The sequence below is a fragment of the Canis lupus genome, chromosome 27, assembly GCF_048164855.1.
Source record: "Canis lupus baileyi chromosome 27, mCanLup2.hap1, whole genome shotgun sequence".
In the NCBI taxonomy this organism is placed as follows: domain Eukaryota; kingdom Metazoa; phylum Chordata; class Mammalia; order Carnivora; family Canidae; genus Canis; species Canis lupus.
The window spans coordinates 14,677,077-14,704,484 of record NC_132864.1 but is presented as its reverse complement, the minus strand read 5'-3'; the positions used below and the strand labels follow the sequence as shown (position 1 = coordinate 14,704,484).

The 27,408-nt window shown below is 39.0% G+C and overlaps 1 protein-coding gene across 4 annotated transcripts in view; it reads right to left on the bottom strand.

Moving 5' to 3' along the window:
* The window catches only part of ATP2A2 (ATPase sarcoplasmic/endoplasmic reticulum Ca2+ transporting 2), a 61,586-nt gene that overhangs the window by 16,156 nt on the left and 18,022 nt on the right, over positions 1-27,408 (bottom strand). For all 4 annotated transcript variants that reach the window (XR_012019197.1, XR_012019198.1, XM_072802482.1 and 1 more), the window contains 4 exons: positions 9,765-9,845; positions 7,309-7,394; positions 5,511-5,975; positions 15-103 (listed from right to left, as the gene is read on the bottom strand). Coding sequence is in view for 2 of the 4 variants with exons in the window: in XM_072802482.1 (XP_072658583.1) it covers positions 15-103; positions 5,511-5,975; positions 7,309-7,394; positions 9,765-9,845 (721 nt within the window). In the remaining 2 variants the exon portion in view is untranslated. The remainder of the gene's footprint in view (positions 1-14; positions 104-5,510; positions 5,976-7,308; positions 7,395-9,764; positions 9,846-27,408) is intronic.

Here is a 27,408-nt window from a genome sequence, read left to right as displayed (position 1 = left end):
GCAGGTGTACTCACACTTCTCCAATAGGTGCGTATGTTGATCCAGTAATGGTAAACTCATTAAGGGAGCAGCTATCACCTTCAACTCTGTCCAGAATGAACATCTACAGAACAAAGGCACGAGTGTTCAAAGGGTATAAAAATGTGGAAGAAAAAAAATCATCTTTGCTCTGACAAAAAGCATTCCTCTTTGAGGAAAACAATCTTAACAAATCTCATGAACTGAAGTTCAGCATCAGAAGTGCTGTCCCTTATTCCAACCAGACTCAAATAGTTAAGATCGCCTCCCGCATCCATCCAAGAGTCTGAGAAACAGCATCACTAATGTGCTGAATAAGCAGCAGAAAGGGCACCAAAGACACAGAACACAACCCTCATGACAAGTGAGTTATGAGGACTCTGGGGCAGTCAATTCCATAGACACAGTAGCACTCTTCAGAGTGCTCAGAATTCCAAATTTCAAAAGGCTGGCTGAGAAAGTAGTATTAGGTAGTCCTGCCTGAGAGCTAATAGTAAAAGCCTGGGAAGAATAAACTCACATTTCAGAGCTGCATAAACACTCCCTGAGTAAAATAAGACAAATTACTTCTCTCCTCCTTCCCACTTATTTTTATTGTGGCAATAGCTCATTTTCTATGAAGGTCCATAACCCCATGTATACAGTCAGGAGGCTGCAGAGCTGAATGAACTCATGTTACCAAGACAAAACACACAGAAGCACACTTAGAAAAGGACTGTTAATTTTATAGAATAAAGTGACATGAGCTAGTTTCTTAAAGATGAGGTTTTTTTTTTTCCCCTTGGTTTGCTTTTCAATCATAATTCAGAAGCCCACTTTAGAAGACTCAGATTTAAATTTGTGTTTTTATGCAAACTGAAACTATAAAACCTCATAAAACACAAAATGCCTTTTAACTATATTTTATCACATCAAAATCCCTCTGAAATATGAACAATTAAGGATATCAAATCATTCTACAATAAATTAAAAAAATATCAAACTCAAGTTAAAAAGAGCCATGTAATGCTTTAAAAATTTAAAACATATCTTTCAGAGCATCTCAACTCCTATTCAGTAACAAAATCAGTTATTTCAAAATAACTTTTTGTGCCTCACAAATTCGCTATATATATATATATAAAATTTCACTTTTATTTTTTATTTTTATTTTAAAAAATATTTATTCATTCATGAGAGACACATACAGAGAGAGGCAGAGACACAGGCAGAGGGAGAAGCAGGCTCCATGCAGGGAGCCTGACGTGGGACTCGATCCCGGGACTCCAGGATCACACCCTGGGCTGAAGGCGGCACTAAACCGCTGAGCCACTCAGGCTGCCCTCACTAACTTTTAAATTCCAAAACTTCATTTATTTTTTTAGGAGGCAGGGGGTGAGGGGCAGAAGTAGAGCCCAGTTGGAAGCTAGGATCTCACAATCCTGAGATCATGACCACAGCCGAAATCAAGAGTCAGATAGTTAACCAACTGAGCCACCTAGGGGTCCCCAAAAAGTTTCATTTTTTTTTTTTTATAAGTAATCTCTATGGGGCACCTGGGTGGCTCAGTCAGTTAAGTATCTGCCTCTGGCTCATGTCATGATCCTAGCTAGGGTCCTGGGGTCGAGCCCCACGTTGAGCTCCCTGCTCTGGGAAAGCCTGCTTCTCCCTCTCCTCCCTACTTCTGTTTGCTCTCTTTCTCTTAATTAAATAAAATCTTGAAAAAAAAAAAAAAAAAAGGAACCTCTACACCCAACATGGGGCTTGAACTCACAGTCTGAGATCAAGAGTTGCATGCTCTGACTGAGCTAGCCAGTTGCCCAAAAAGCTTCATTTCAAAAGTATACTTAGATACAAATCAACCCTGGAACAGAACTAAGGCCATGAACAAGACACACAAAATGTCTTTTTAAAAAAGTATATAATGGGATTTAAAACTGTGATGACACCTGATAAAAAAGGTTCTAGTTCAAACATACACAACCGGTGTCAAATGAGGAAAAGATTCATGTCCAAGGTCACATGCAGCAAGATCATTGACGCCTACATTTTTTCTAACAGATACAACACCTAAAAAAGGAAGCTTGTCAAATGGCTCCTTCCAAAGATGTTTGACATTTTACAGAAGAGGAACAAAGGACCAGAGAGGTTAAAGCATGTGCTCAAGGTTATATAATTATTAAGTGGAAGAGAGAGGACTGGGCTTAACTATCAATCTCTCCCATAAGAAAATCCAATTTAAGCCTTTTATTAGAAGTTGCATGACCCTCAGATATGTCACTTAACTTCTTAGGGCCTTAGTTTTTTCCACGCAGGGAGCCCGACGCGGGACTCGATCCTGGGTCTCCAGGATCAGGCCCTGGGCTAAAGGCAGTGCTAAACCGCTGAGCCACCTGGGCAGCCCCTGTCATGCCATTTAATGATATGGTTTATAAAAAGTGAAACTCTATAAAAAAAAAAAAAAAGTGAACTCTATATTACCCCCCGTTTTAAAAAAGATTTTACTTATTTATTCATGAGAGACACGGGGGAGGTGGGGGGAGCAGAGACACAGGGAGAGGGAGAAGCAGGCACCATGCAGGGAGCCTGATGTGGGACTTGATCCTGGGACTCCAGGATCACGCCCTGGGCTGAAGGCAGGGGCTAAACCGCTGAGCCACCCAGGGATCCCCCAAAAGTGAAACTCTAGGTTTATATCAAAGTCCAACATATTCTTTTGAAGGTTTTTTTCAAAAATTTTAATTAATTAATTAATTAATGATAGTCACAGAGAGAGAGAGAGAGAGAGAGGCAGAGACACAGGCAGAGGGAGAAGCAGGCTCCATGCACTGGGAGCCCGATGTGGGACTCGATCCCGGGTCTCCAGGATCACGCCCTGGGCCAAAGGCAGGCACCAAACCGCTGCGCCACCCAGGGATCCCCAAAGTCCAACATATTCTAAGACATTCAGAATTCTAATCCACATTAAGTAAATCTGAATGCACATAGGCATTTTAGATTGTGAGCAAGTAAACCATTTAGGAACTGCATGATGAAAGTATTCCTAGGTCAAGGGCAGTTATGCAACCCACTGCAAGAAACCTCCTGGAGAATACTGATTAGCATCAGCTTTCTGTCAGAGGGAGAACAGAACAAAGAGGCAGGCTAGGCGGTTTCATAGAAGAAAACATCTTAAATCAAACCAGTTAAGGAAAAATATAAAAACAAAAATTTTTTACTGCGGACTCTGTTTTATTCTTAGTTTGAAATCTGATTTGCTACCACAGTTCGAAATTAGTTGCCAACTACCTATTAGCCAAATTTATGCAACCTTTTTTGGTTCCAAGGAATGAAAACTTAGGTAGCCAAGTCAAACCCTACACTTCTGGTGACACCCAGTACAGACTAGCAGCTTACCACTTAAGAGACAAAACACCTGTCCGTTCATTCTAGGTCAGGAGCTGGACTACTACAGTGTTTTTTTGGGGGTGGGGTAGGGACTGGGGATTATGTATCTAAAAATCATCGTGAGTTTCAATTTAGCAAGATAAAGATTCAGAGGGTTTAACTATTAAGAGAAAATCAAATTCTAATGTGAAAAAATATTCGAAACCTAGAGCTAAGGCTAAGAGGATGTCTACCTGACCCTTCAATGTCATTCAGAAGCATTCCTTTAACAGGCTCATTCAAAGATGTAGCATTCTAGAAAAATATAGCCCGTTCCACTGTGTTAAAGATTTTATTTATTTTATTTATATTTATATTTATTTTATTTTATTAAAGATTTTATTTATTCATTCATGAGAATACACAGAGAGGAGAGAGAGAGAGGCAGACACACAGGCAGAGGGAGAACCAGGCTCCATGCAGGAAGCCCGATGTGGGACTTGATCCCAGGACCCCAGGATCACACCCTGGGCTGAAGGCAGGCGCCAAACTGCTGAACCACCCAGGGATCCTCAAGATTTAATTAATTTATTCATGAGAGACCCACAGAACAGAGACATAGGGGAAGGGGAAGCAGGCTATCTGCGGGGAGCTCAATGCAGGACTTGACCCCAGAACCCTGGATCACACCCTGAGCCAATGGCAGACACTCAACCACTGAGCCACCCAGGTATCCCCCACTGTGCTATTTACTATTAAATGCTCATGTTACATGAAGTTGTGGATGTGTCCTGTAGGAAAGATAACCTGAGTTTTACTGCCTTATTGGATATTAACCTCTTTGCAATCTAATATATAGCAATTCTGGGATCCCTGGGTGGCGCAGCAGTTTGGCGTCTGCCTTTGGCCCAGGGCGCGATCCTAAGACCCGGGATTGAATCCCACATCGGGCTCCCTGCGTGGAGCCTGCTTCTCCCTCTGCCTATGTCTCTGCCTCTCTCTCTCTCTGTGTGACTATCATGAATAAATAAATAAAATCTAAAAAAAAAAAAAAAAATATATATATATATATATAGCAATTCTACACTGATGTTGAATACTTCCCTCAACTGCTCTTATAACCAGTTTTACTGATTCCCTCATTATTTGACAATCCAAACAGAATCTTTGATTCAATATTTTTATGAGTTGTATACCTTCTGGAAAATTATACTTTGACTTGTACAAAGTGGTTGAAAAGACCATAATCCAGACATATCAGTGTTTCTGTAGTTACTATTTTTCTACGGGCAAGTTTATTTTTTTATAAATTTATTTTTATTGGTGTTCAATTTGCCAACATATAGAATAACACCCAGTACTAAGGGAAAGTTTAAATAGTTTCTTATTTTATCCCCCAAATGATGGTCAAAACAACCTAAGGAAGGAAGGATGAACCACAAGGCAAGTTGTTATTATTATTATTATTTTTTAAAGATTAAAAAACATAAGTGAAAAAAAATTTTATTCATTTATTCATGAGAGAGAGAGAGAGAGAGGGAGGCAGAGACACAGGCAGAAGGAGAAGCAGGCTCCAAGCAAGGAGCCCGACGTGGGACTCAATCCCAGGACTCCAGGATCACAACCTGGGCCGAAGGCAGGTGCCAAACCTCTGAGCCACCCAGGGACCCCCACCACAAGGCAAGTTAAAGACAATTATTTACCTTTCAAGAAAGCATGTCTCATTCAATGTGTTATGGAAATACCAGTTACAAGTTTAGCTAGGCAGGTAGGTAGAGAACTAGCTGTTCTATAGAATTCTCTTCCTTTAAGGCTGATCCAGTAACATACATGCACTCAGGGACAGAGGAGCAGGAATACAAAAGGAGCATAGTCACCTAACACATTTGCAGACTGCCTAGTCACCTTCCCCAATATAAGCATAACAACCACGCAGATACCCCTTATTTCACAAATTAACTTTAGAAATTAGTTAATTCCTCTGGGGCACTAGATTACCTTGGGCTCAGGCTAGACACACAACCTATTTTTTAAAAGCACTTAAAAAGGTATCAAATTACAAATCTAAGATTTTGACGGCATAAGGGCATATTCTTAGGATGAACCAATAACCATCACCAGCAAAGTCTTAAGTCATTCGCACTTACCCTGCACACAGACATCTGGTTCGTTGTCAGTGTACCAGTCTTGTCTGAGCAGATAACAGAAGTACAACCTAGGGTTTCCACAGAAGGGAGGCTTCGAACAATGGCATTTTTCTTAGCCATTCTGCGAGTTCCAAGAGCCAGGCAGGTGGTGATGACAGCAGGCAGACCTTCAGGAATGGCTGCCACAGCCAGGGCCACTGCAATTTTGAAGTAGTAAATAGCACCTCTGATCCAGGAGCCTCCATGAACTGGGTCATTGAAGTGCCCAATGTTTATGATCCAGACTGCGATGCAAATCAGGGAGATGACTTTGGAAAGCTGTTCCCCAAACTCATCTAGTTTCTGCTGGAGTGGGGTTCTCTCCTGCTCTGTTGCTACCATTTCATCCCGGATCTTGCCAATTTCTGTGTTCACTCCAGTTGCCACTACCACTCCCATGGCTTTGCCAGCAGCAATGTTTGTACCCTATGACAGAAGTAGAGAAAACTGGTTATATGATTAACACCACACCCAACTTAAATAAACACTGACTAGCAAACTCAGATTCGTGTGGGTTTTGACCAGAGCACCCAAACTCTTTTGTATTCTATTGGGCTTCCTACAGGCTGCTATTCAGAGAATCAGCCATCCGACTTTGATAAAGCAGGTGGCATGGTTTAGTTCTCTTTGACTCTCATTTCATGTGGTCCCCACTCACCCAGAGCAGCTCTACCCTGATCCCCCTGGAATCTCTATTCACAATTCTGAAAGTGGCTTGCAGACTAACTTTGGGCTTGAACAGTGCTCTAACCCTTGTGTGTTCCTGATTTTTTGAACTCCATACAGACCCTCAACCCTAAGCATTCTCTACTGCTGGCTCTAACAGTTCAACCCGTCTACTGTGATCACCCACAATAAGCAGGGGAACCAGTACCATGAGCTACCTTGAGGATCTTAACTCAAGCATCAGTATTCAAAGAAAAAAAAAATCAAGGAAATCAAGTAAATGCACTACTCTTTCCATCCCACTTTAATTCCTAGTGTTGGCATGATATAATTTCATTATTTCCAAAGTAATTCTATAGCACTTTGCTTATTACTATGAGAGGTTAGGCTCCCACACTAACCCACAAAAACCTACCACTTGAAATATCATTTTAAATACCAAACAAGCAGGGTGCCTGAGTGGTTCAGATGGTTAAGCGTTTGCCTTCGGCCTTGGATGTGATCCCGGGATCCTGGTATTGAGCCCATCCTGTCAAGAGCCTGCTTCTCCCTCTCTCTCTGGCCCTCCCCCCTTGCTCCTGTGCTCTCTCAAATAAATAAAATCTTAAAAAACAAGAACCAAACAAGCAAAATCTATAAATTTCTCAACTTTTTTATTTCAAAAAGTTTTAAGAGAGAAACTGAAGTAGTACAATGAACATCCATTTTACTTTTCATCCTCACCGATTATTAATGGTATACCACATTTGGTCTCTCTCTAAACACACACCTTTTTATTATGAACTACATACAGGTATCACCCACATCATTTAGACATCTTTTATAGGCTAATAAGCCTTTCCCACACAAATCTACTTTTCTAGGTTTATAGGTAAAAAATTTAAAGATGTTTGACCTAATCTTTTATTCCTCCTCAAAAACCTGCTAATTAAAACAACTGACATCGGGGCACTTGATTCAAAGGTTGGGGTTGTAGAGTTCAAGCCCCACACTGAGTGTAGAGATTACCTAAAAATAAACAAACTTAAAACCCTGCAGATTTTAAACTCTGAGAATGTCTCCCAATAAAAATGCATTTGATGTAAGTACTTACAGAAAAGAGCATATTCTTTTTATCTTGATTGACAGCCCGTGGGTCTGGGACCGGGTCAGTGTGCTTGATGACAGACACAGACTCACCTAAGCAGGTTGTAAGAAGGGATGGTTAGGTCTCTGCAATTCACACCTAGAGCCTGGGCCTTCATCCAACTCATGCTACTACCACTCTCAGGAAATGAGATAAAAGATCCAATTAGCTCAAAGGAGAAAACTAGTAAAATTTAGAAATAGAAACTAATTTCAGAGCAAAGAAGGTCAGGATTAAAATCAATACAATTTCAAAATAAACTTAATTTTTTTAAAACTTAATTTTGAAATAAAATTCCAGTCAACTGCCTTTATTTCCCAGAATAACTATTCAAATCTGGTTTATTTTCAGGTATCAACTTTATACTCTAATATTGTGAATATACATTTATGCTTACTTGTTGTAAACTTACATATACACACTAACACTTCAAAAAAAAGTCCAAGTATATTTATTCCTTTATTTTTTAAGGTTTTATTTATTTATTTATTCATGAGAAAGAGAGAGAGAGAGGCAGAGACACAGGCAGAGGGAGAAGCAGGCTCCACGCAGGGAGCCCCATGTGGGACTCAAGGATCACGCCCTGAGCCAAAGGCAGGCGCTCAACCGCTGAGCCACCCAGGTGTCCCGGTGCAGATATTTCTAAAGCAGTATTTTCATTTCTCATGTCTGGCATTAATGAACAAAAACAGGCTTCCCAATAGATGCTCCTCATTATATGTATAATGTATCTAGTACGTTCATTGTGTTAAGAATAAATATACTTGAGGGACACATGGGTGGCTCAGTGGTTGAGCGCCTGCCTTCAGCCCAGGGCATGATCCTGGAATCCCGGGATCGAGTCCCACGCTGGGCTCCCTACATGGACTGCTTCTCTCTTTGCCTATGTCTCTGCCTCTCTCTCTCATGAATAAATAAAATCTTTAAAAAAAAACAAAAGAAATACCTGTATTGGTGATGAGTGATCAGACATTGTTTCAGGAAAATAAAACTGAGAAACCAGCAATTGTACTAAAAACACCACATGGAATATAAAGGACTACTTCTCTTAGAACTTTTAGAATGTCCTGTTGAGCTTGGTTTCAACTTTACTTAACATCACTTATGAAATATATAATTGGGGTTGGTCTGAGTGATGTGAAATATGGCTCCAGCTGTTCATTTAAATTTTATTTTATTTTATTATTATTTTTTTAAATTTTTATTTATTTATGATAGTCACACACACAGAGAGAGAGAGAGAGGCAGAGACACAGGCAGAGGGAGAAGCAGGCTCCATGCACCGGGAGCCCGATGTGGGACTCGATCCCGGATCTCCAGGATCGCGCCCTGGGCCAAAGGCAGGCGCCAAACCGCTGCGCCACCCAGGGATCCCTGTTCATTTAAATTTTAGGTAGCCAACTCCACTCTACATATCTGAAACAAACCTGGTTCCTCAATCTAGCCTGAAACTACGATATGTTTAACATAAACCACTGTAGAAATTTCATGAAAAGTCTAAAAGCTAGTTATTTCTGTAGGCACACTATGAAAATCTTATATGCACCACACCTAATCTGTTTCCCAACATTTTATGGCTCAATCAGCTTTTAGCTTGTTGCTGCTAGGGAGTTTCAGTAACTAAGCTATTCATAGAGGAAACAATAAAAGAGCCCAGTTTACTCAGAGCACTACCTCCTAGGACTTCAGCTGCTTTTCAAAACTGAAAATCAGATAAATCTTGATTACCTTTGGATTTTCTATTTACTCTATTTAGTTCAGGTTAGTATTGTGTTTAAGTTAATCTTCTGACCACCTTACTTCCAGTGACTAAGAACCCTCCACCCTAACACTGCCTTTATCAAACAAAACTGGAAAAATCTTCCAATCTCAAATCTAAGTGTGCAAACTTTGGGCAGTAAAACAGTCACCATTTTGGGGGGTGCTAACTTTTGTTAATTGTACATTTGATCATTGCAAAATATGTTAGATGCAAGATTAGCATCCCTCCAATGAAAAAAATTACAGCTCTGGAAACTTTCTCCTGCCCGGGGATGGAACTAAATAATTAATTCGTTTTCCACAGAACAGGCAACAACCTTAATATTATTACCTCTACTAATATAGGAATTTGTAACTTTTTTTTTTAAGAAAGTAAACACAATAGATTTTTGGTGAAAGATAATTTTTTATAAAATTAAAAGTAGAGAGAGGTTTTATGGGATGAAAGCCAAGTTTGTTTTTAAAATACCTTTAAATCTGATACACTAAGGAAAGAAAAAAAAAAAAAAAGCCTGATTTCTATAGCATTAAGAAATAAATATCTTGGAGAAGATTAAGATGAAACCCCATAAAGGGACAGTGGGGGCAGGAGCTGACTGACTCAGCAAGGGGTCTGAACAGGGACTTCAACATTTAGGGACTTTCCAACAAATAGTACTTACCTGTGAGAATGGACTGGTCAACTCTTAGAGTCGTAGATTTGATGGATGTTAATCTTATATCAGCAGGAACTTTGTCACCAACTAATTGGGGAGAAAAAAGGTAACTAAAATAAGCAACTTTTTCAATTCATGTTTCATAGAAATGAATCTGTCTCCAAATAAAACAATTTTAAAGAAAATACATAGCTTATATACAGCACAAATACATAAAAATCTGTTAAATTAAGCAAGATAATCAACTTCTCTCTAAGGTCATAAACACCTTTGCTATATGGATACCAGACATGAATTACACAGGAAGGAAGACAATAATGCTTGGGAAAACCTCCAGGGACACATCCTTTACACATTTACACACACACACACACAGCATGGTGAGGAGCACCAATTGTCTATGCCATGGTTTATCATCAGAAGAGCTAAAATATCATGAGTAGATACAAATGGCTAAAAAGATACTAAATAAATCTCACTCATAAGAGGAATGAGAAAACTACAGACATCACTTTTAAACTAACAAATTGACAATCAACAAGAGTTGAGAAAATGCACCAAGTCTGCAAGGATGTATAGTGTTAGTGCACTGTTAACAAGGACAAATTAAATACATGTAACATCACTAAATATTCTGTGTAAAAGAAATAGTCCATTCAGTGTTTATAATTCAACTCTGCTTACAGACTTTGTGACCACCCTTATTTGCTGTTGAGTATGAAGAAAAAACTTACAAAATCTCTGGAAAGCAATTTGGCAATATATATCAAAACTACAAAGCATAATCTTTTTACCCCACATAATCCACTACAAGAAATATACTCTTTAGATAGGCTCCGCAGAAAAGGTTTAGTCACAGCATAGTCTTTTACTAACAGTAGAAAGGTGAAACAATTCCATTTATATTAAAGTGAAAATTTCCTCTAAGATATACTGTATATTGGGGAGCCTGGGTGGCTCAGTTGGTTAAGCATCTGCCTTGGGCTCAGGTCATGATCCCAGGGCCCTGGGACTGAACCCTGCGCACTCGGCTCCCTGCTCAGCAGAATCTAATTCTCCCTCTCCTTGCTTGTGCTTTCTTGTCTTTCTCTAATAAGCAAAATAAAACAAAAGAAAACAGAATAAAATAAAATATATACTGTATATTAAGGGGAAAAACATAAATGCGAAGAATCACCTATAATGGAGCTATCATTCATATAAGGAAATACCTCTGAGAAGGTGTTACAAATATCTTAATGCTGAGTAACTGGGTATGGAATGGAGGGAGACTTTTCACTTTGTACCCTTCAGTACCTTTTGAAATTTATCAAATAAATGAATAAATCTCTTGCAATTTCAAGAGCAACTGTAAATCAATGGAGTCTTCTTCCCTGGGCCAAAGAGCTCCTTTAACAGCAGCTCTTAAAGGGCCCACATCTCTAATTTGTATAGAGTAAACAGTGCAGATGAAGGAACAGATTAAGCCAGTGTTTTACATGGGTCTTGAGAACAGCATCTAGCACTCTGTAGGCTTTCAAATATTGCTGAATACATACATATCAGTATCAAAACAACTGGAAGTTAAAATAAATGTACAATAGCTTTCCCTGATTTTCTGAAAGGTAACTAAGGTAACAGGAAGTCTGATACATGGGAGAGTTAAAAATTAGAACAAGTACAGTCTCCCCTAGAATTGCACATAGCTTTTTGTTATTTATTTATTTATTTATAAAGATTTTATTCATTTATTCATGAGAGACAGAGAGACAGAGAGAGACAGAGAGAGAGGCAGAGTCACAGGCAGAAGGCAGGCCCTATGCAAGGAGCCTGACATGGGACTCGATCCTGGGACTCCAGAATCAGGCCCTGGGCCGAAGGCAGGCACCAAACCGTTGAGTCACCCAGGGATTCTCCGTCCCCCCTTTTAAGATTTTATTTATTCATTCATGAGAGACCCAGAGAGAGAGAGAGAGAGACAAAGAGAAAGAGAGAGATAAATGAATAAATCTGAATAAGAGATTTATTCATTTATCTAGAGACACAGCTAAAAAGAGAGAGAGGCAGAGACACAGGCGGAGGGAGAAGCAGGCTCCATGCAGGGAGCCCGATGCAGGGAGCCCGACGCAGGACTCGATCCTGGAACTTCAGGATCATGCCCTGGGCTGAAGGCGGTGCTAAACCACTGAGCCACCCAGGGATCCCCTTGTTTTGTTATTTAAAGAGGGTGTATAGGTGTGTGTGTGGAGGGGGTGGGGGGCAGGGAGAAAATCGTGGAGCCTGATGTGGAGCTCGATCTTACAACCCTGAGATCAGGACCTGAACAGAAATTAAAGTTGGGGGACGCCTGGTGGCTCAGTGGTTAAGTGTCTGCCTTCAGCTCAGGGCATGATCCTGGAGTTCTGAGATTGAATCCCACATCAGGCTCCCCGCATGAAGCCTGCTTCTCCCCCTGCCTGTGTCTCTGCCTCTCTGTGTGTGTCTCATGAATAAATAAAATCTTTTTTTAAAAATTAAAAAATTAAAAAAAAAAGTTAGATGCTTAGACAACTGAGCCACCCAGGTGCTCCTGCACATCATACTCTTAAATCAAATGTTCACTTTCTATGCTTACTCTACATACTTAATTTTAATTCTCACTGGTTATATATAAACTGGCATAATAGCCATTCTGTCCAAGTAGATTTATTTCATTTGTTATACCTTCAATTTAGCTTTAATTTTCCTGCATTTCAGAGCTCTGAAGTTTAGAAAGAGTATGATTGCTTATTGAGCTCCAGTTCATTAAACAACCCTGTAGCCTAACTAGGATATGTGCTCACAAAGCGGCCCAGAAACAGATTGTCAGTATATAATCTCAAGAGGCAAAGATCATCCTTGCATTTGACTGCAGGGACACATTAAGTTAAGGTGAAATTCCTGCTGGAAATGCTTATGCAACAAACTGCAATACACCCTGAATGAATAAACGTGTATTTTTCACTTAATTCTGCTCCTACTACAATAAACCATATATGAGACTTAAGTGACCTACAACCGCTAAAATGCCCCATCAAAATGAAAAATTGAAATCATTAAAATTTTTTTACTATATTTTATTTCTGGATGTCATAATTAATTTGATCATGATCTTGAACATGAAAATATAAGGTTCAATAACAAACATATGACCCTAAATGTAAATATTACTTGAAAATGTTTCTTGCTGTCAGAGGCAGTTTATGTCACAGATCTACAGCAGCACAGAGGTCTCCACAATCTGTTAAGTACTATGACACATGCCCTCCAACAGCTGATCATATCAACAATTTAAAAGCAGAATATTTCTTAAAAAAAAAAAAAAGATTTTATCTATTTGAGAAGAATAGAGAGAGAGAGAAAGCAAAGAGCTCAAGAGTCCAGGTGGGGTGGTGGTGGTAAAGTAGCAGACTCCCTGCTGAGCAGGGCTTGATCCCAGGATCCCGGGATCATGACCCAAGCGGAAGGCAGGTGCTCAACTGACCAAGCCACCCAAGAGCCCCAACATTTTAAAAAAATTCACTTATTTTAAAGGGAGAACATGAAGAGGGTGGAGAGGCAGACGGAGTAGCAGACTCCCATCTGAGCAGGGAGCTCAGTGTGGGCTTGTAGTCTTATATACCTACCACATTTAAAGCCAGTCAATCTAATATTCAAACTGAGGATAAACTATAAGAGGACTCAAAAGAAGTACCTTGGCATTTATTTTTCTGTGTTTCACTGCAAGCTCAGAGGATTTGGATTTAAAATGGGTGGAACATATCTTTGAGGCAATAAATACCAAGGTTAAATTTCTTTCCTGGGTAACATGGTCAACATACTAGCTATTAGTTTACGGCAGTATCAATAACCACATATATGCATTAAAAATTATACTGGCATTATTTAATAAAACCAGCTATTTTCCCCTTAAAGGTTTATTTTATTTAATTAATTAATTAATTTATTTATTTTTTCCTAAAGATTTTATTTATTCATGAGACACAGAGAGAGGGGCACAGACACAGGCAGAGGGAGAAGCAGGCTCCATGCAGGGAGCCTGACGCAAACCTCGATCCCGGGTCTCCAGGATCACACCCTGGGCTGAAGGCGGCGCTAAACCACTGAGCCACCTGGGCAGCCCGTTTTTTTTTTTTTTTTTTTTTTTTTAAGATTTTATTTATTTATGAGACAGAGAGAGAGAGAGAGACAGACAGACACAGGCAGAGGCTCCCTGCTGGGAGCCTGCCACGAATCTCCAGGATCCCGCCCAGGGAAGAAGGCGGTACTAAACTGCTGAGCCACCTGGGCAGCCCCCTAAAGGTTTTTTTTTTTTAAAGACTACTTTTAAGCAAACCCTATAACCAACATGAGGCTCAAACTCACAACTCTGACATCAAGAGTTGCATGCTCTACTGACTGAACCAGCCAGGCGCCCCTGTCCCAAAGGTCTATTTTAAATATATGAAAGTCATGTTCTTGCTGTATAGAAATTGTACGGATACACATTTAATTGCTGGCCAAATATTTAGGAATGACTCAGATATCAAATGCTAGTAGAACAAATGACCTGGGAAGCCCTTAAAAATTGACCTCAAGGGAACCCTGGGTGGCGCAGCGGTTTAGCGCCTGCCTTTGGCCCAGGGTGCAATCCTGGAGACCCAGGATCGAATCCCACGTCGGGCTCCCGGTGCATGGAGCCTGCTTCTCCCTCTGCCTGTGTCTCTGCCTCTCTCTCTCTCTCTCTCTCTGTGTGACTATCATAAATAAATAAAAATTAAAAAAGAAAAAAAAATTGACCTCAAGCTTTTCTCAACATTTCTTCCAACTGACAACAGCCATTCTACTGGGAGGCAATGAAATATTTAGGAATTAAAAAAAAAATCATCTGGGAGCCATTTACAAACTATACAATCTCAGGACCTGTTCTTCAAGAATCCAGTTCAATATATTTGGGGTGGGGTCAACGAATCCACCTTTTAAAAAGTTCTCTGAACACTAAAAAAATAAAAAACAACCACCACTACCAAGCATAACTAGGTTACAGATCCCATGAAGGGCTTATTCAGAACAGCTTGTTTGTTTTGTACTATTTCTCATGTGCCAAATATGCCAGTTTTAGACCTAGAAGACCTTAAGTCCCCCAACACCTGAGAAATTTATTACCTTAAATTTTTACATTGGGAGCACCGGGGTGGCTCAGTTAAGCATCTTGACTCCTGATTTTGGCTCAGGTCATGATCTCAAGGTTGTCAGACTGAGCCCCACAACAGGCTCTACACTAAGCATGGAGTTGGCTTGAGAGTCTCTCCCTCTGTCCCTGCTCACTCACAAGAGCCCTCGCTCTCTCTCAAACTTTTTTTTTTTTTTTAAAGATTTTATTTATTTATTCATGAGAGAAAGAGATAGGCAGAGATACAGGCAGAGGGAGAAGCAGGTTTCTCACAGGAAACCCAATGCGGGACTCGATCCTGGAACTCCGGGATCAACCCCTGTGCCACCCAGGCGTCCCTCTCTCAAAGTTTCAAACTTAATTTGTTTCCATTTGAAACTGATCTCTGGGGCACCTGGATGGTTCAGTCTATTAAGCATCTGCCTTCAGCTCAAGTCATGATCCCAAGGTCCTGGGATCCAGCCCCACATCAGGTTCCCTGCTCAGCAGGGAGTCTGCTTCTCCCTCTCCCTCTGTCCCTTCCTCTGCTTGTACTATCTCTTAAATAAATAAAATATTTAAAAAAGAAAAGAAAAGAAAACAAAACCCTGATCCCTGTGGAAAGGTAGTATAAATCCATAAAGCAGCATCAATCCAAACTGGTCCTAAAAACCTGCTATGTTCTAGTATTCTCTTAGCTAGAAAAACCCTCACATCATCCTATTCAACCCATGTCCTCATTTTAGTTATAGGAAACTGAAGCTCAAAGTAAAAGAGGTCTTGCCTAAGGAACTTCAATTAATGAAAGACTTCTTTTAACCTGCTGTGTGACTCTGTGCTTTTTGCTTATAAGAGTCAATTTAGGATTGAATCTATTAGGAAGCACACGCTAAGGAAGCAAATCAATAGGTACTTTTCAAACTAAGGCATAATCTTCCTTTGTCTTCAGGCTTCTGCACATTTCAGACAGAGGGTTTTGTGAGTGAGGAGCAGCAGTGCGGTTCCTGATGACTGCACCCAGTAATATTTCCCCAATGCGGCATGTCAATGCCCTTAGGGCAAGTGGTAGTGGAAAATTCTTACTCTTGCCAAGGGGATGCTCTGCAATTTTTTCCTCTGAAATTTTTTCCCTGTCTCGTGGGTTCTGGTGGTGTAATAAGAGAATAAACTCTATTATAAATACCTCCCATTTGTTTAACATCTGACACTTTTCAAATTTAGCTCTTGGCTTCATAAGTCCATAGCTCTTTAATCTGCTACCACGATAGGGATTTCCACTCTGAACAAAATCCTCAATGTATACTTTGTGCTAGATCACCAAGAATACAAGTCAAAGAAATTACTCTGCTACATCTCAGAAATCTTTATTTTAGAGAAAGCCTTATCTTAAAATCTAGGAAAGAATGTTTGTAAGCTGTTGTACTTAAATGATGTTACATATTTTATCAAAAATGAATACTGATGGGGGTGTCTGGATGGCTCAGTCAGTAGAATGTGTGGTTCTTGATCTCTGGGCTGTGATGCCCCTGCTGGGTATAGAGATTACTAAAATCAGCATTACTCAGAAAAGGCCTTTAAAAAAAAGATTTATTTATTTTATAGGGAGTTCTATAAAATAGAGTGTAGGGGAGTGGTAGGGGAAGAAGGGGCAGAGGAAGAGAGAATCTTAAGGGGACTCCACATTAAGCACAGAACCTGACCTGGGGCTCCATCTCACAACCCAGAGATCAAGACCTGAGCCAAAACCAAGAGTCAGATGCTTAACCAACTATGCTACCCCAAAGTGCCCCTCAGAAAAGGCCTTTTTATGAATTGGTTATATGTAGGGGGGGAAAATTCTTAACTTATTGTAACAATTTCTACCAGCTCTTCAAATTTTTTCTAAGGAAAAACTGTAAATAAGATCAGAAATTATCTCCTAAGTATCACTATTATTTTTGAGTTTAACTGGCTCCTAGGAAAAGCAAGCTATAATAGAATTAATCTAAATTACTTAAACATTTCACTATGACTCAAACATTTTTATTATGCTTCTGAATGGAGTCATAGATTTTATAGTCAGGCAGAGTGAAGGAAATTCCTCACTTGTGAAGCCCACTTGCCTGCTTTCTCCAGGACTCAGAGTGAGCAGGGAAGGAACATCACACAAGTCGCCATAGTACACCAAGTTTGCTCCCTGTCCATTTTTCTGGGAGTATTACCCATGAGAAGACTCATCTTTCAAAAATGCAAATGGACAAAAAAAAAAAAAAAAAAAAAAAAAAAAAGACAAAATCTAACACTCTTAAATAAAATGTTTCAATAGCTTCTTCCTCCCAGGATTGAGATCAAATTTAACCATGGTTAATAGCACCTCCCAGGACCTGGCTGTTGCTTGCCTCTTACCACTATCCCCCCCTCTTCCTCTAACTTCCAACACAATGGTTTCCAATTCTTCAAAGTTCCTTCTGAGTCTTCACACACGCTCTTCCCTCCACCCCATTCCACCCCACCCACAAGGCTTTCTGCAAACTCTCACTGTAGGCTGCCATCCCCATTCCATGTGCCCAGATAGCACGTCCCTTCCTTTCCCAAGACGCTTACACCACATGCTCAGTAGTCATGCTCGCAAAGTCTTCCTACTACACCAAAAGCTCCATGAAACACACACTCAAAAAAATAAAAAATAAAAATAAATAAATTTAAAAATTTTTTTAATTTAAAAAAATTTTTTAAAGTTTAAAAAAAATTAAGAAAAAAAAAAAGGCACACACTCAGTCACCATTCCCTTAGCCCTGTGCTGGTGCACGGTGGACACCAGAGAAATATCTGTCAATGAATGAAGTACTTGCACCATTACTTGCTTTAATAAACAAGCATCATAGACTTAGGATGATTGTCAAGTTGAAAAATGTCACAAAGCAAAGAACAATAAAGAGTCAGGACCAAAGAGATCTCAGACTTGGCTGAGCTGAATGAGGCAACAGCATTGTTACTTAAATTCTACATTTAGACTATAAACCCACCCCTCCACCCTGGCTCAAACCCATATATGCTAGCAGAGATTAGAGGTGAAGTCGAAAGAGCACATGTGAGACCAGGGCTTTAGCTGGTAAGGCAATGAAGGCTGCCAAAGAATTGTCCTTAGATGGTAAAAGCAAGAAGTGTCTAGAATATCAACCAGACTCCATTTACATAATGGCATTTAAGTCTGAGCACCAAAGAAAATCATCAAGATGGCAAAGGGTTTGAAAATAATTACATGAACAGCTGAAAGAGCTAAAACTAACTTGGAAATAAAAACTTTAGCACACACCACACTGTGAGCACTCGAGACTCCCCCTTCCACCATAAACAACTGCCATGTGTGACTGGACAAGCTCAGCAGCTCCAAGTTCAAGTCGTTTAAGTTTCTTTCCACTTCCAAAAGGGCCATGAATTTACCCTCACCTCCCTAACAGTATCACGGGAGGAGGAATAAAACTTTTGTGTGACTACAAAGTGAAAAACTAACGTACAGAATAGACTAGTATATTTTAGCTTGTAATAAGGAATATTTTTTAATAAAATGGATTAAAAAATGGCACAGCTGGTCCTAAAGAGCCAAGGTTCCAGTTTTTGGACGTTTAAGCTAAGGGCTCATGAGATGCTACAGAGGAAGCCCATCACTAAGCAAGCTTACAGCACACAGATCCGGCATACCCACCAACAGTTTTCTCATTATTACAAAAGTAAAGACTATTTTTAAGAGGTGAAAACCCGTTCCTCAGTCTCCTTATCCAAATAGACATCATCATCCAAATAACATCTTTCTCTCCTATACATTTCTCTACTTGTAACACTTACTAAAACTTTATTAAAAGAGAAATCACAAACTTTTACATTAATACGTACATATCTCTCTCATGCTTTTTTAATATCTGCATAGTGATAACACCCACTAAAATGTGGGGAATGCTTATTTACTCTATACCAATCTTTATGGTTTGGTCTTTATGGTTTACTGACAACCTTCACGTGATTATCTTCATTCCCAGTTTAGAGATGAGGCACAAGCGAACTTGCTCAAGGTCACAGGGTTTGCATCTGCACTACATACTAAATCAGTCACCATTTCCATGGCCATCTAGGCATTTTTTATTTTTCCTATTATACTGTTATATGCTGAACATCTTTGTGCACTGAGATTACTTCTGGAGGATAGATTCATAGAAGCAGAATTTTCTCACAAACATATAATCCCACTAAATTCAATTCTTGGAATTTCTTCATTTCACAATCTTTTATTTTTATGACCATTGGTAATACCCAGTGCTTTATTTTTCAAAATTCTTTTATCTTCAAGATCAAAGTTGTTTTATATTTTTACATAGTCAAATCTGGTGATCTTGGAAGCTCTGTATCACTTAGGAAATGTGTTCCCTAAACCAGGTGGTTTCTTCTAATTTTTCCAAAATCTTAATCACAGTGACATGAATGGAGTTGGTACTTACTGGTACTATGACTACCACTGAGTCATGGGGGAACAGGGAGGAGGTAATTACAGGAAATCAGGAAATGCCAGCCCCGGAGATTCAGATGAGGCTTCAAGATCAACCAGTCCATAGTGATCTGATGGTCAGGGGAGACCTTCCTGAGTTCCTTGTTTCTCAGGTGCTTCAAGTCTCAGCTGCCCTGATTGATGAATGAATGGCCCTAGGTCTCAAAACTCTACTTCTAATACATCTGGACCAATTTCTGTTAGACTATTTGCTCTCCTGCTTATGTAAAAATTCTTAAGAACTTAACATCTCTGACTGTGAAACAGAACTATGACTTACAGAACAACTAAGATAATGATTTCTACACTATCTGGATGAAGAGGCTCAGATCTACACCTCTAGCTAGCCCCATTCTCCTATCCTTCTCACTGCAAAAACAACTCCATATGGGGGAAAAGGCAAGAGAGCAAACCTGTTCCCACCTTATTTGGTCATACATTTTTGCTTCTACTTCTCTGATCCATGTTAATCATTTTAGAGCATTTTTTTTTTAAAGTAATCTCTACTCCCAACGTGGGGCTTAAACTCATGACCTTGAGATCAAGAATCTCATGCTTTATCTACTCAGTCAGGCGCCCCATTTTTATCATTTTAGAAACAGGTGAAAACTAACAATATTCCAGCAATACTATGTAAATTGGCAATAAAATAATATTTTACTTAATTACATCATTTAAGTGCTTCTCCCCCTCCCCCGGTTTTGTTAAGATCAGCACAGAACACTGTATAAGCTAAAGGTATACAACGTAATGACTTCATAAATTGCAAAGTGATTACAATTACTTAACATTCATCAGCTCACAGTTAAAAATATTTCTCCTTGTGATAGGAGCTACTTTTAGCAACTTTCAAATATACAAAATAGTATTGTTAGCTAGAGTCACCATGCTTGACATTATATCCCTTGAACACTGGTCTGATAACTGGAATGTTGTACCTTCTGGCCACCTTCACCCAATTCTTTCACCTGGATGTCCCTGGCAAACACCAGTCTGATCTGTTTCTAGGAGTTTTGGGGTTTTCTTTTGATTCTACATGTAAGTGAGATCACACATGTGCCTTTCTCTGACTTACTTAGCCTAACATCCTCAAGGGCCAATTTTGTTGTTGCAAACGACATGATTTACTTCTCTTTTATAGGTAATATTCTGCTGCATATATATAACACATTTTCTTTATCCATTCATCATCCATCAACAGATATTTGGGTTGTTTCCATGTATTGCCTATTGTAAACAATGCTACAAGCAATATGTAGGTACAGATATTTCTTTGGGATCGTGATTTCCTTTCCTTCAGATATATACTCAGAAATGGAATTGCTGGATCATATGGAGTGTGTACTTTTAAAAACCAAATAGCTAGATCCTGAGGTAGATTTCTGGGAAGAAGGACAAATGAACTACCTTGAAAATGCATGCATGATTTTGAATGTGTCTTTGGGGAGGGAGAATTCAATTCTCAAAAGGACTGCTATCTAGAAATGATTAAGAACTACTGTGCTAGAGCTCTTCTTCTCAAGTGTGAGCCACCTGGGAGCCTGGTCTAATGCTGAACAATGAGACTCCATTCCAGACCTACAGAATCAAAATCCACACTTTGACAAAATGCACATGCACATAAAGTTAGAGAACATTGCTCTAAGCGACTGGCCAAATCTACAGGCCTGTTTTTTAAAAAAAGCCCTCAATGGGGCACCTGGGTGGCTCAGCTGGTTTAAGGGCCCAACTCGATTTCAGCTCAGGTCATGATCTCAGGGTTGTGAGCTTCATCCAACCCCAAGTTAGGCTCTGCACTCAGCTTACAGTCTGCTTGAGATTCTCTCCCTCTCCTGCTACACCTCCCCCTGTTCAAGTGGGTATACATGTGTGCCCTCTCTCAAAATCTTTGAGAGAGCCCAGAAGACAAGCATGTTTTTTACATTTTAAAGGCTTAATTAAAAAATTTTTTTTCTATGGAGACTATATGGGGCCTACAGAACCCCAAATATTTACTAAAAGGCTCTATATATTCTCTCTCTCTCTCTCTCTCACACACACACACACACACACACACACACACACACACACACACACACAGTTTACAAACTTTCCCGTTCATAGCACCGAACTGATGATGCCTTGGGTATTGTGTTAGGCATTAGGGAGCTTGGCAGTTATGGACTAAAAGTGTCTGCTGACTCTTCGGTCAGACTGCTCCAATCCTTTTCTTCCTAAAAGCAAAGAGTACACTTGGATTCATGGCCCCAGTAGCAAATGATAAGGCCATGTTATCAGAACTAGACATCTTTTAGAGCCAGAAAGCTCCTTAAAAAAGTCTACTCCAATTACCCAATTCTGCAGAGGTTCATTTATCCAGTGTCATGCAGAATTAGAATTATCTGGGTTCTTCTGCCAATCAGTCATCTTTCTATTTCACCACTTTGTCTTTCCTTCCCTCAACTGCTTGGAAACAATGCTCACGTTACTAATTTCTGTTACTGCAAGATGACTACTAAAAGTGAAATTTTTCTTCCCTTAGTTACCAAGTTTAAGAATTAGTTTTTTTATTGACTAAATCCCAAAATTGCTGGCCTTAGTGAATATTTACTTTTCATTTTAGGATATAAAATCAATCTCTTGAGAAGCTAAAGGAAATCCTATTTGATGTTAAGACTGTGTCATTTCTATCACTTCCATAATCGTAAGATATGATTTGCTCTAACATATACTTATTATAGGACAGAAATCATCTAAGGATACCTATATCTTTGTACTACTCACCAACTCCAGATTACCAACATACATAAAGTCTGTTTTAAACAATCCCAAAAACAATGGCTTTGAGAGTTAATAACCCCCCAGGCATACACTGGAACCCCTAAAATTCCAAAGTGAGGACTTTTAGGATGACCACAGCTTGAGGCACCTTGATAAGATTAGCAGATAACCCGAAAGCTTAAAAATATGGATGTTCACTTTTCATAAAATTATAACCAATTTTACTAATTTTGGTTTCCATCCACCCAAATATTTTCCTGGCACTAAGATAATAATACAAAAGTAGTGTGGCTTCAAAATACGAAAATGTAGATACCTCCATACTTTTCCTTGCCAAAGCAATTTTATTTGGCTCCTATATTCTAGATATTTCTAAGGTTTTTTTTTTTGTTTTTTGTTTTTTTTTTAAATTTTTATTTATTTATGATAGTCACACACAGAGAGAGAGAGGCAGAGACATAGGCAGAGGGAGAAACAGGCTCCATGCACCGGGAGCCTGATGTGGGATTCGATCCCGAGTCTCCAGGATCGCGCCCTGGGCCAAAGGCAGGCGCCAAACCGCTGCGCCACCCAGAGATCCCTAGATATTTCTAAGGTTTACATAGCATTTGCTATGCATGCTTTCACAATGTCTCCTTGGAAAAAGTCTACTCCAATTACCCAATTGGAAATGTCTACTCCAATTACCCTTATCCTTGGAAAGGTTATTAGCTGGTATAGCAACATCTGAAATTTAACTTCCTCAATCCCTACATCTTCCCCCTTCAAAAAAACTCCTGGTCCAGCCTAGCCTTCAGAAAGTTCAGCAAAACCACTCTAGAGTTGTTCAAAAGCTAGCAAAAAGAACTTCCTCACCTGAATTTAGGAGATGAACCCTATATCCAAAAAATGACTACAAAAGATCTCTTTTTTTTCTGCAAGTATCCAAATAGTAACTCCACACTTGCTATCATCTTTAAAATAATTCACAATATTCTCCAGTTTTTTAAATGATCAAAGAACCCCTCAAGCTTGCCACTTAGATGGTGCATTGGTTGTGTCTGCCTTTGGCTCAGGTCATGATCCTGGGGTCCCTAGATTGAGTCCCATGTCAGGCTCCTTGCTTAGCAGGAGTCTGCTTCTCCTGCTCCCCCTCCCCCTGCTTGCTCTCCATTAAAAAACAAAAAACAAACAACAAAAAAACCTTCAAACTTAATTTCAGAATTTAAATGAAAGTATAAAAGCTATCATGTCTAAAAGCACAGTTTTCCATTTATCCCTTCAGGCTATGTAGAGAGTAAGACTGCCAAGAAATAATTTAGATCTACAGTTAAAATTCAAGTTCATTTCTATGGTTTCACAGAACCAAATTATTGAGTTAAATGCCAAATGGCAGAGTCAATCAGATTATTAATCCTAATAAAAGTGGAAGTTAAAAAGCCTCAACATGTATATTTAATATTATTTTTAAAAAAGATTTTATTTATTTGACAGAGAGAGAATGCACATACACAAGAGGGAGAGGGAGAAGCAGGCTCCCCACAGAGCAAGGAGCCCAGACACAGGGCTGGATCCCAGGACACCAGATCATGACCTGAGCTGAAGACAGATGCCTAACCAACTGATCCACCCAGGCGCCCCCACTGTTAATGTTTTAATAAATAAACACATTATTTTGTGTGGCTCAGGTTAAGTAGTCACAGTAGGTTTTTCCAAAATGTTTCATGTATCATTGTAAATGTCTTAGGATTACATCTTACCCAGGTCAATGACCCAGTGGTTCTAGTAATTCAACAAAACTATCTAGTTTGGATATAAATATGCAACCACCAAACAGAGCAAACAAGAATATACTGACAACCTAAAAACTAAATTGTGATGGGGCTTCAACATGATAAGGAACATCTACAAAAGCCCCAACATCAGACTTCATGATAGAAGACTATGCTTCTCCCCTATGATCAGGAACAAGACAAGGAGTCTGCTCTTGCCACTTCTATTCAATATTCTACTGAGGAGTCTCTATGGCAATTAAACATGAAATAAAAGGCACCCAGATGGGAAAGACACAGAAATATTTGTTTGCAGATGACATGATATTATAAATTAAAAAATCTCAAAGGACTCCTGAAAAACTATTAAGATGTCATGCCAGCAAGACTACAAGATATAAGAACAGACAAAAATCAAATGCATTTCTATACACTAGCAAGAAAACAATCCCAATTACACATAGCTTCCAAAAAAAAAAAAAACAACTACCCATAAAATAAAAAAAATAAAAAAAAGAAGTATAAGACTTATGCACTGTAAACAACAGAATGCTAAAATAAAAGATCTAAATAAATGGAAAGATACTACATCATCACCCAAGTGGCATTTTCCTGCACGGGAAGATTTAATGTTGTTGATGGCCATATTCCCCAATATGATCTATACAATCAACAAAACTCTTATCAAGATCCCAGGTTGTTTTGTTTTGAGGAAATTAGCAAGCTAATCTTAAAATTTATATGGAAATATACTATAGAAAAAAACAACAACATAGAGAGAACAAACTCAATGATGTCAAAACTACACAAAGCTACAGTAACCAAGACAGTGTGGTGCTGGCATAGTGGAAAATGTAGTCAATTGATTTTTGACAAGGGTGCCAGGATAATTCAATGAATATGTCTTTCAACAAATGGTGCTTAGATAAATAGATATCCAAATGCAAAAGAAAGAAGCTGGACCCCTATACCTCACACCATATATAAAACCTTTATGGGGATGCCTGGGTGGCTCAGCGGGTGAGCGCCTGCGTTCTGGCCAGGGCATGATCCTGGGGTCCTGGGATCAAATCCCACATTGGGCTTGCTGAGAGGAGCCTGCTTCTCTGCCTGTCTCTGCCCCTCTCTCTGTCTCTCTTGAATAAATACATAAAATCTTTAAAAACAAAACAAAAAAACTTTATGATTTCAGACCTAAGGCAGGACACTGAAAGCACAAGCAATAAAAGAAAAAAAAACTGACAAATGGGACTTTTATAAAAATTAAAAATGTTCATGCTACAAAGGACACCAAGAAAACCAAGAATGGGAAAAATTCCTGCAAATCAAATCTGATAAAACAGAAAAAAATATATATACATATGCGTGTATGTGTATATATATACATATATAAATAAAACACAGATCATTAAAAGGACATATAACCCTATATATATGTGTGTGTGTGCGTGTGTGTGTATATATATATATATATAAATAAAACACAGATCATTAAAAGGACATATAACCCAATTAAAATGGATAAGGATTTAAAAAGACATTTCTCCAAAGACAACATACTAACAGAAAATAAACACAGGACAAGATGTTCAACACCATTAGGAAATTAGGGAAGATACCACTTCATGGCTAAAATTAAAAAATAAATAAAAGACAGTAACAAGTGTTGGTGAGGATATGGAGAAACTTCTATGTTGCTGGTGGGAATGGAAAATGATGTAACCACTTAGGATAACAGTTTGGAAGTTGCTCAAAATGTTAAACAGAGTAGTCATATCCCCCTAGCAATTCCATGGCTAGGGGTGTACCTAAGAGAGTGAAAGCAGGCATTTACACAAAAACTTGTACATGAGTATTCACAGGAGCATTATATATAGTGGCCAAAAAGGGGAAACAACCCAAATATCTGTGAACTGATGAATGGATAAATGAAATGTAGTATACCCAAATAAAGGCGTATTCAGCCATAAAGCAATGAGATACATTACCCACATGAATGAAGTATGTGACCCATGCTACATGGATGAACAATATGCCAGGTGAAGAAGGCAGTCTCAAAGTCTCAAAAGGCCATATATTATATGGTCCCATTTATACACAATATCCACAATAAATTGTGGCTGCTGGGGCCTAGGGAAAGGGGCCAGCGGGAGTGACTGCTAATAGGTTTGGGCTTTCTTTTTTAGGGGATGAAAATATTCTGAAATTAAGATAGTGATGATGACCCCCAACTCAATATACTAAAAAAACCCACAGAATTGTATGCTTCAGAAGAATGACTGTTAAGGCATGTGAATTATATCTCAATAAAGTTGCTTAAAGATAATTGTGACCTGGGCCTCAAACAAATCAAAATATGACCTGCTTGTGTACACTGAGTATACATTATATTCTCTAGCCAATGAGATACAGTTTATTATAGAAGCAATAAACCACAAAGACTCAGTTTCCTCAAGTGTAAAGCGTGAACAGCAGCACACATATACAGGATGTACTCTGGTGAAGAACCAAACACTTGCAGCCAAGCACAGTATCCGGCACATACTCTAAGATTAGCTATAATTGAATGTGCGCATATAGACTTCCAATTATCTGCTCTGTATAGAAGTTGCATAATAACCATGTTTTTTTTTTTTTAGCTGAACCTACCACATACTTCTGATTTCAAGTTTCATTCATTATTCACCGAGAGACTGTCATATGCTCAGCAAGATTATAATGGTCAGTGTGATAGTTCTGCCCTTAAGGTGCTCACTGCCTCATGGTAGGACAACAGTATTTAATAAAATGTTTGCATTTATCTAAAACTAGATTATCACCTCTGTTCTGCATCCCTCAGAATGGTCAGAATTCAAAAAGTAATATACAAGAGCCCAATGTTTAAACACTGCATATGCTTTTAGCAATTCATGTACAGTGGGGAAAGAACAGGAAAGAAAAAGTGCTAAACTATCAGAACTGTTAGCACTCCTCACAAAGGATTCAGAAATAGGTGAGAGTAGAATGGGTTTAAGTATATTTATTGCTTAGAACAGTTACAAATAAGTCTACTCACTTAAGATGAGGGATTTAAACTTATCTTTTAATATTAAACAGATTGGTTTTTGAATAATAAAAGAAATGGAATAGTTGCCAGAAGCTGGAGAAGGAGGTAAAAGGAAATCAATGGGAAGAGAGGGTCAGTTTGGGAAGATGAAAAGTTGTGGAGATGGGTGGATTATAATTGGGAGATAGTTGCACAGCAACGTGTATGTGCTTAATGCAACAGAACTATACACTTATAAAGGGTTAAAATGGTCACCTAGATATTATGTGCATTTTACCACAACATATGCAAAAAAGGGTATTCCAGTAGACTGGAAATCTTAGGTTACATACACTGAATCAATCTTTATTTGTCCTTCCTTTTTCTTAAAAAAAGATTTTATTTGGGGGATTCCCTGGGTGGCTCAGCGGTTTGGTGCCTGCCTTTGGTCCAGGGAGTGGTCCTGG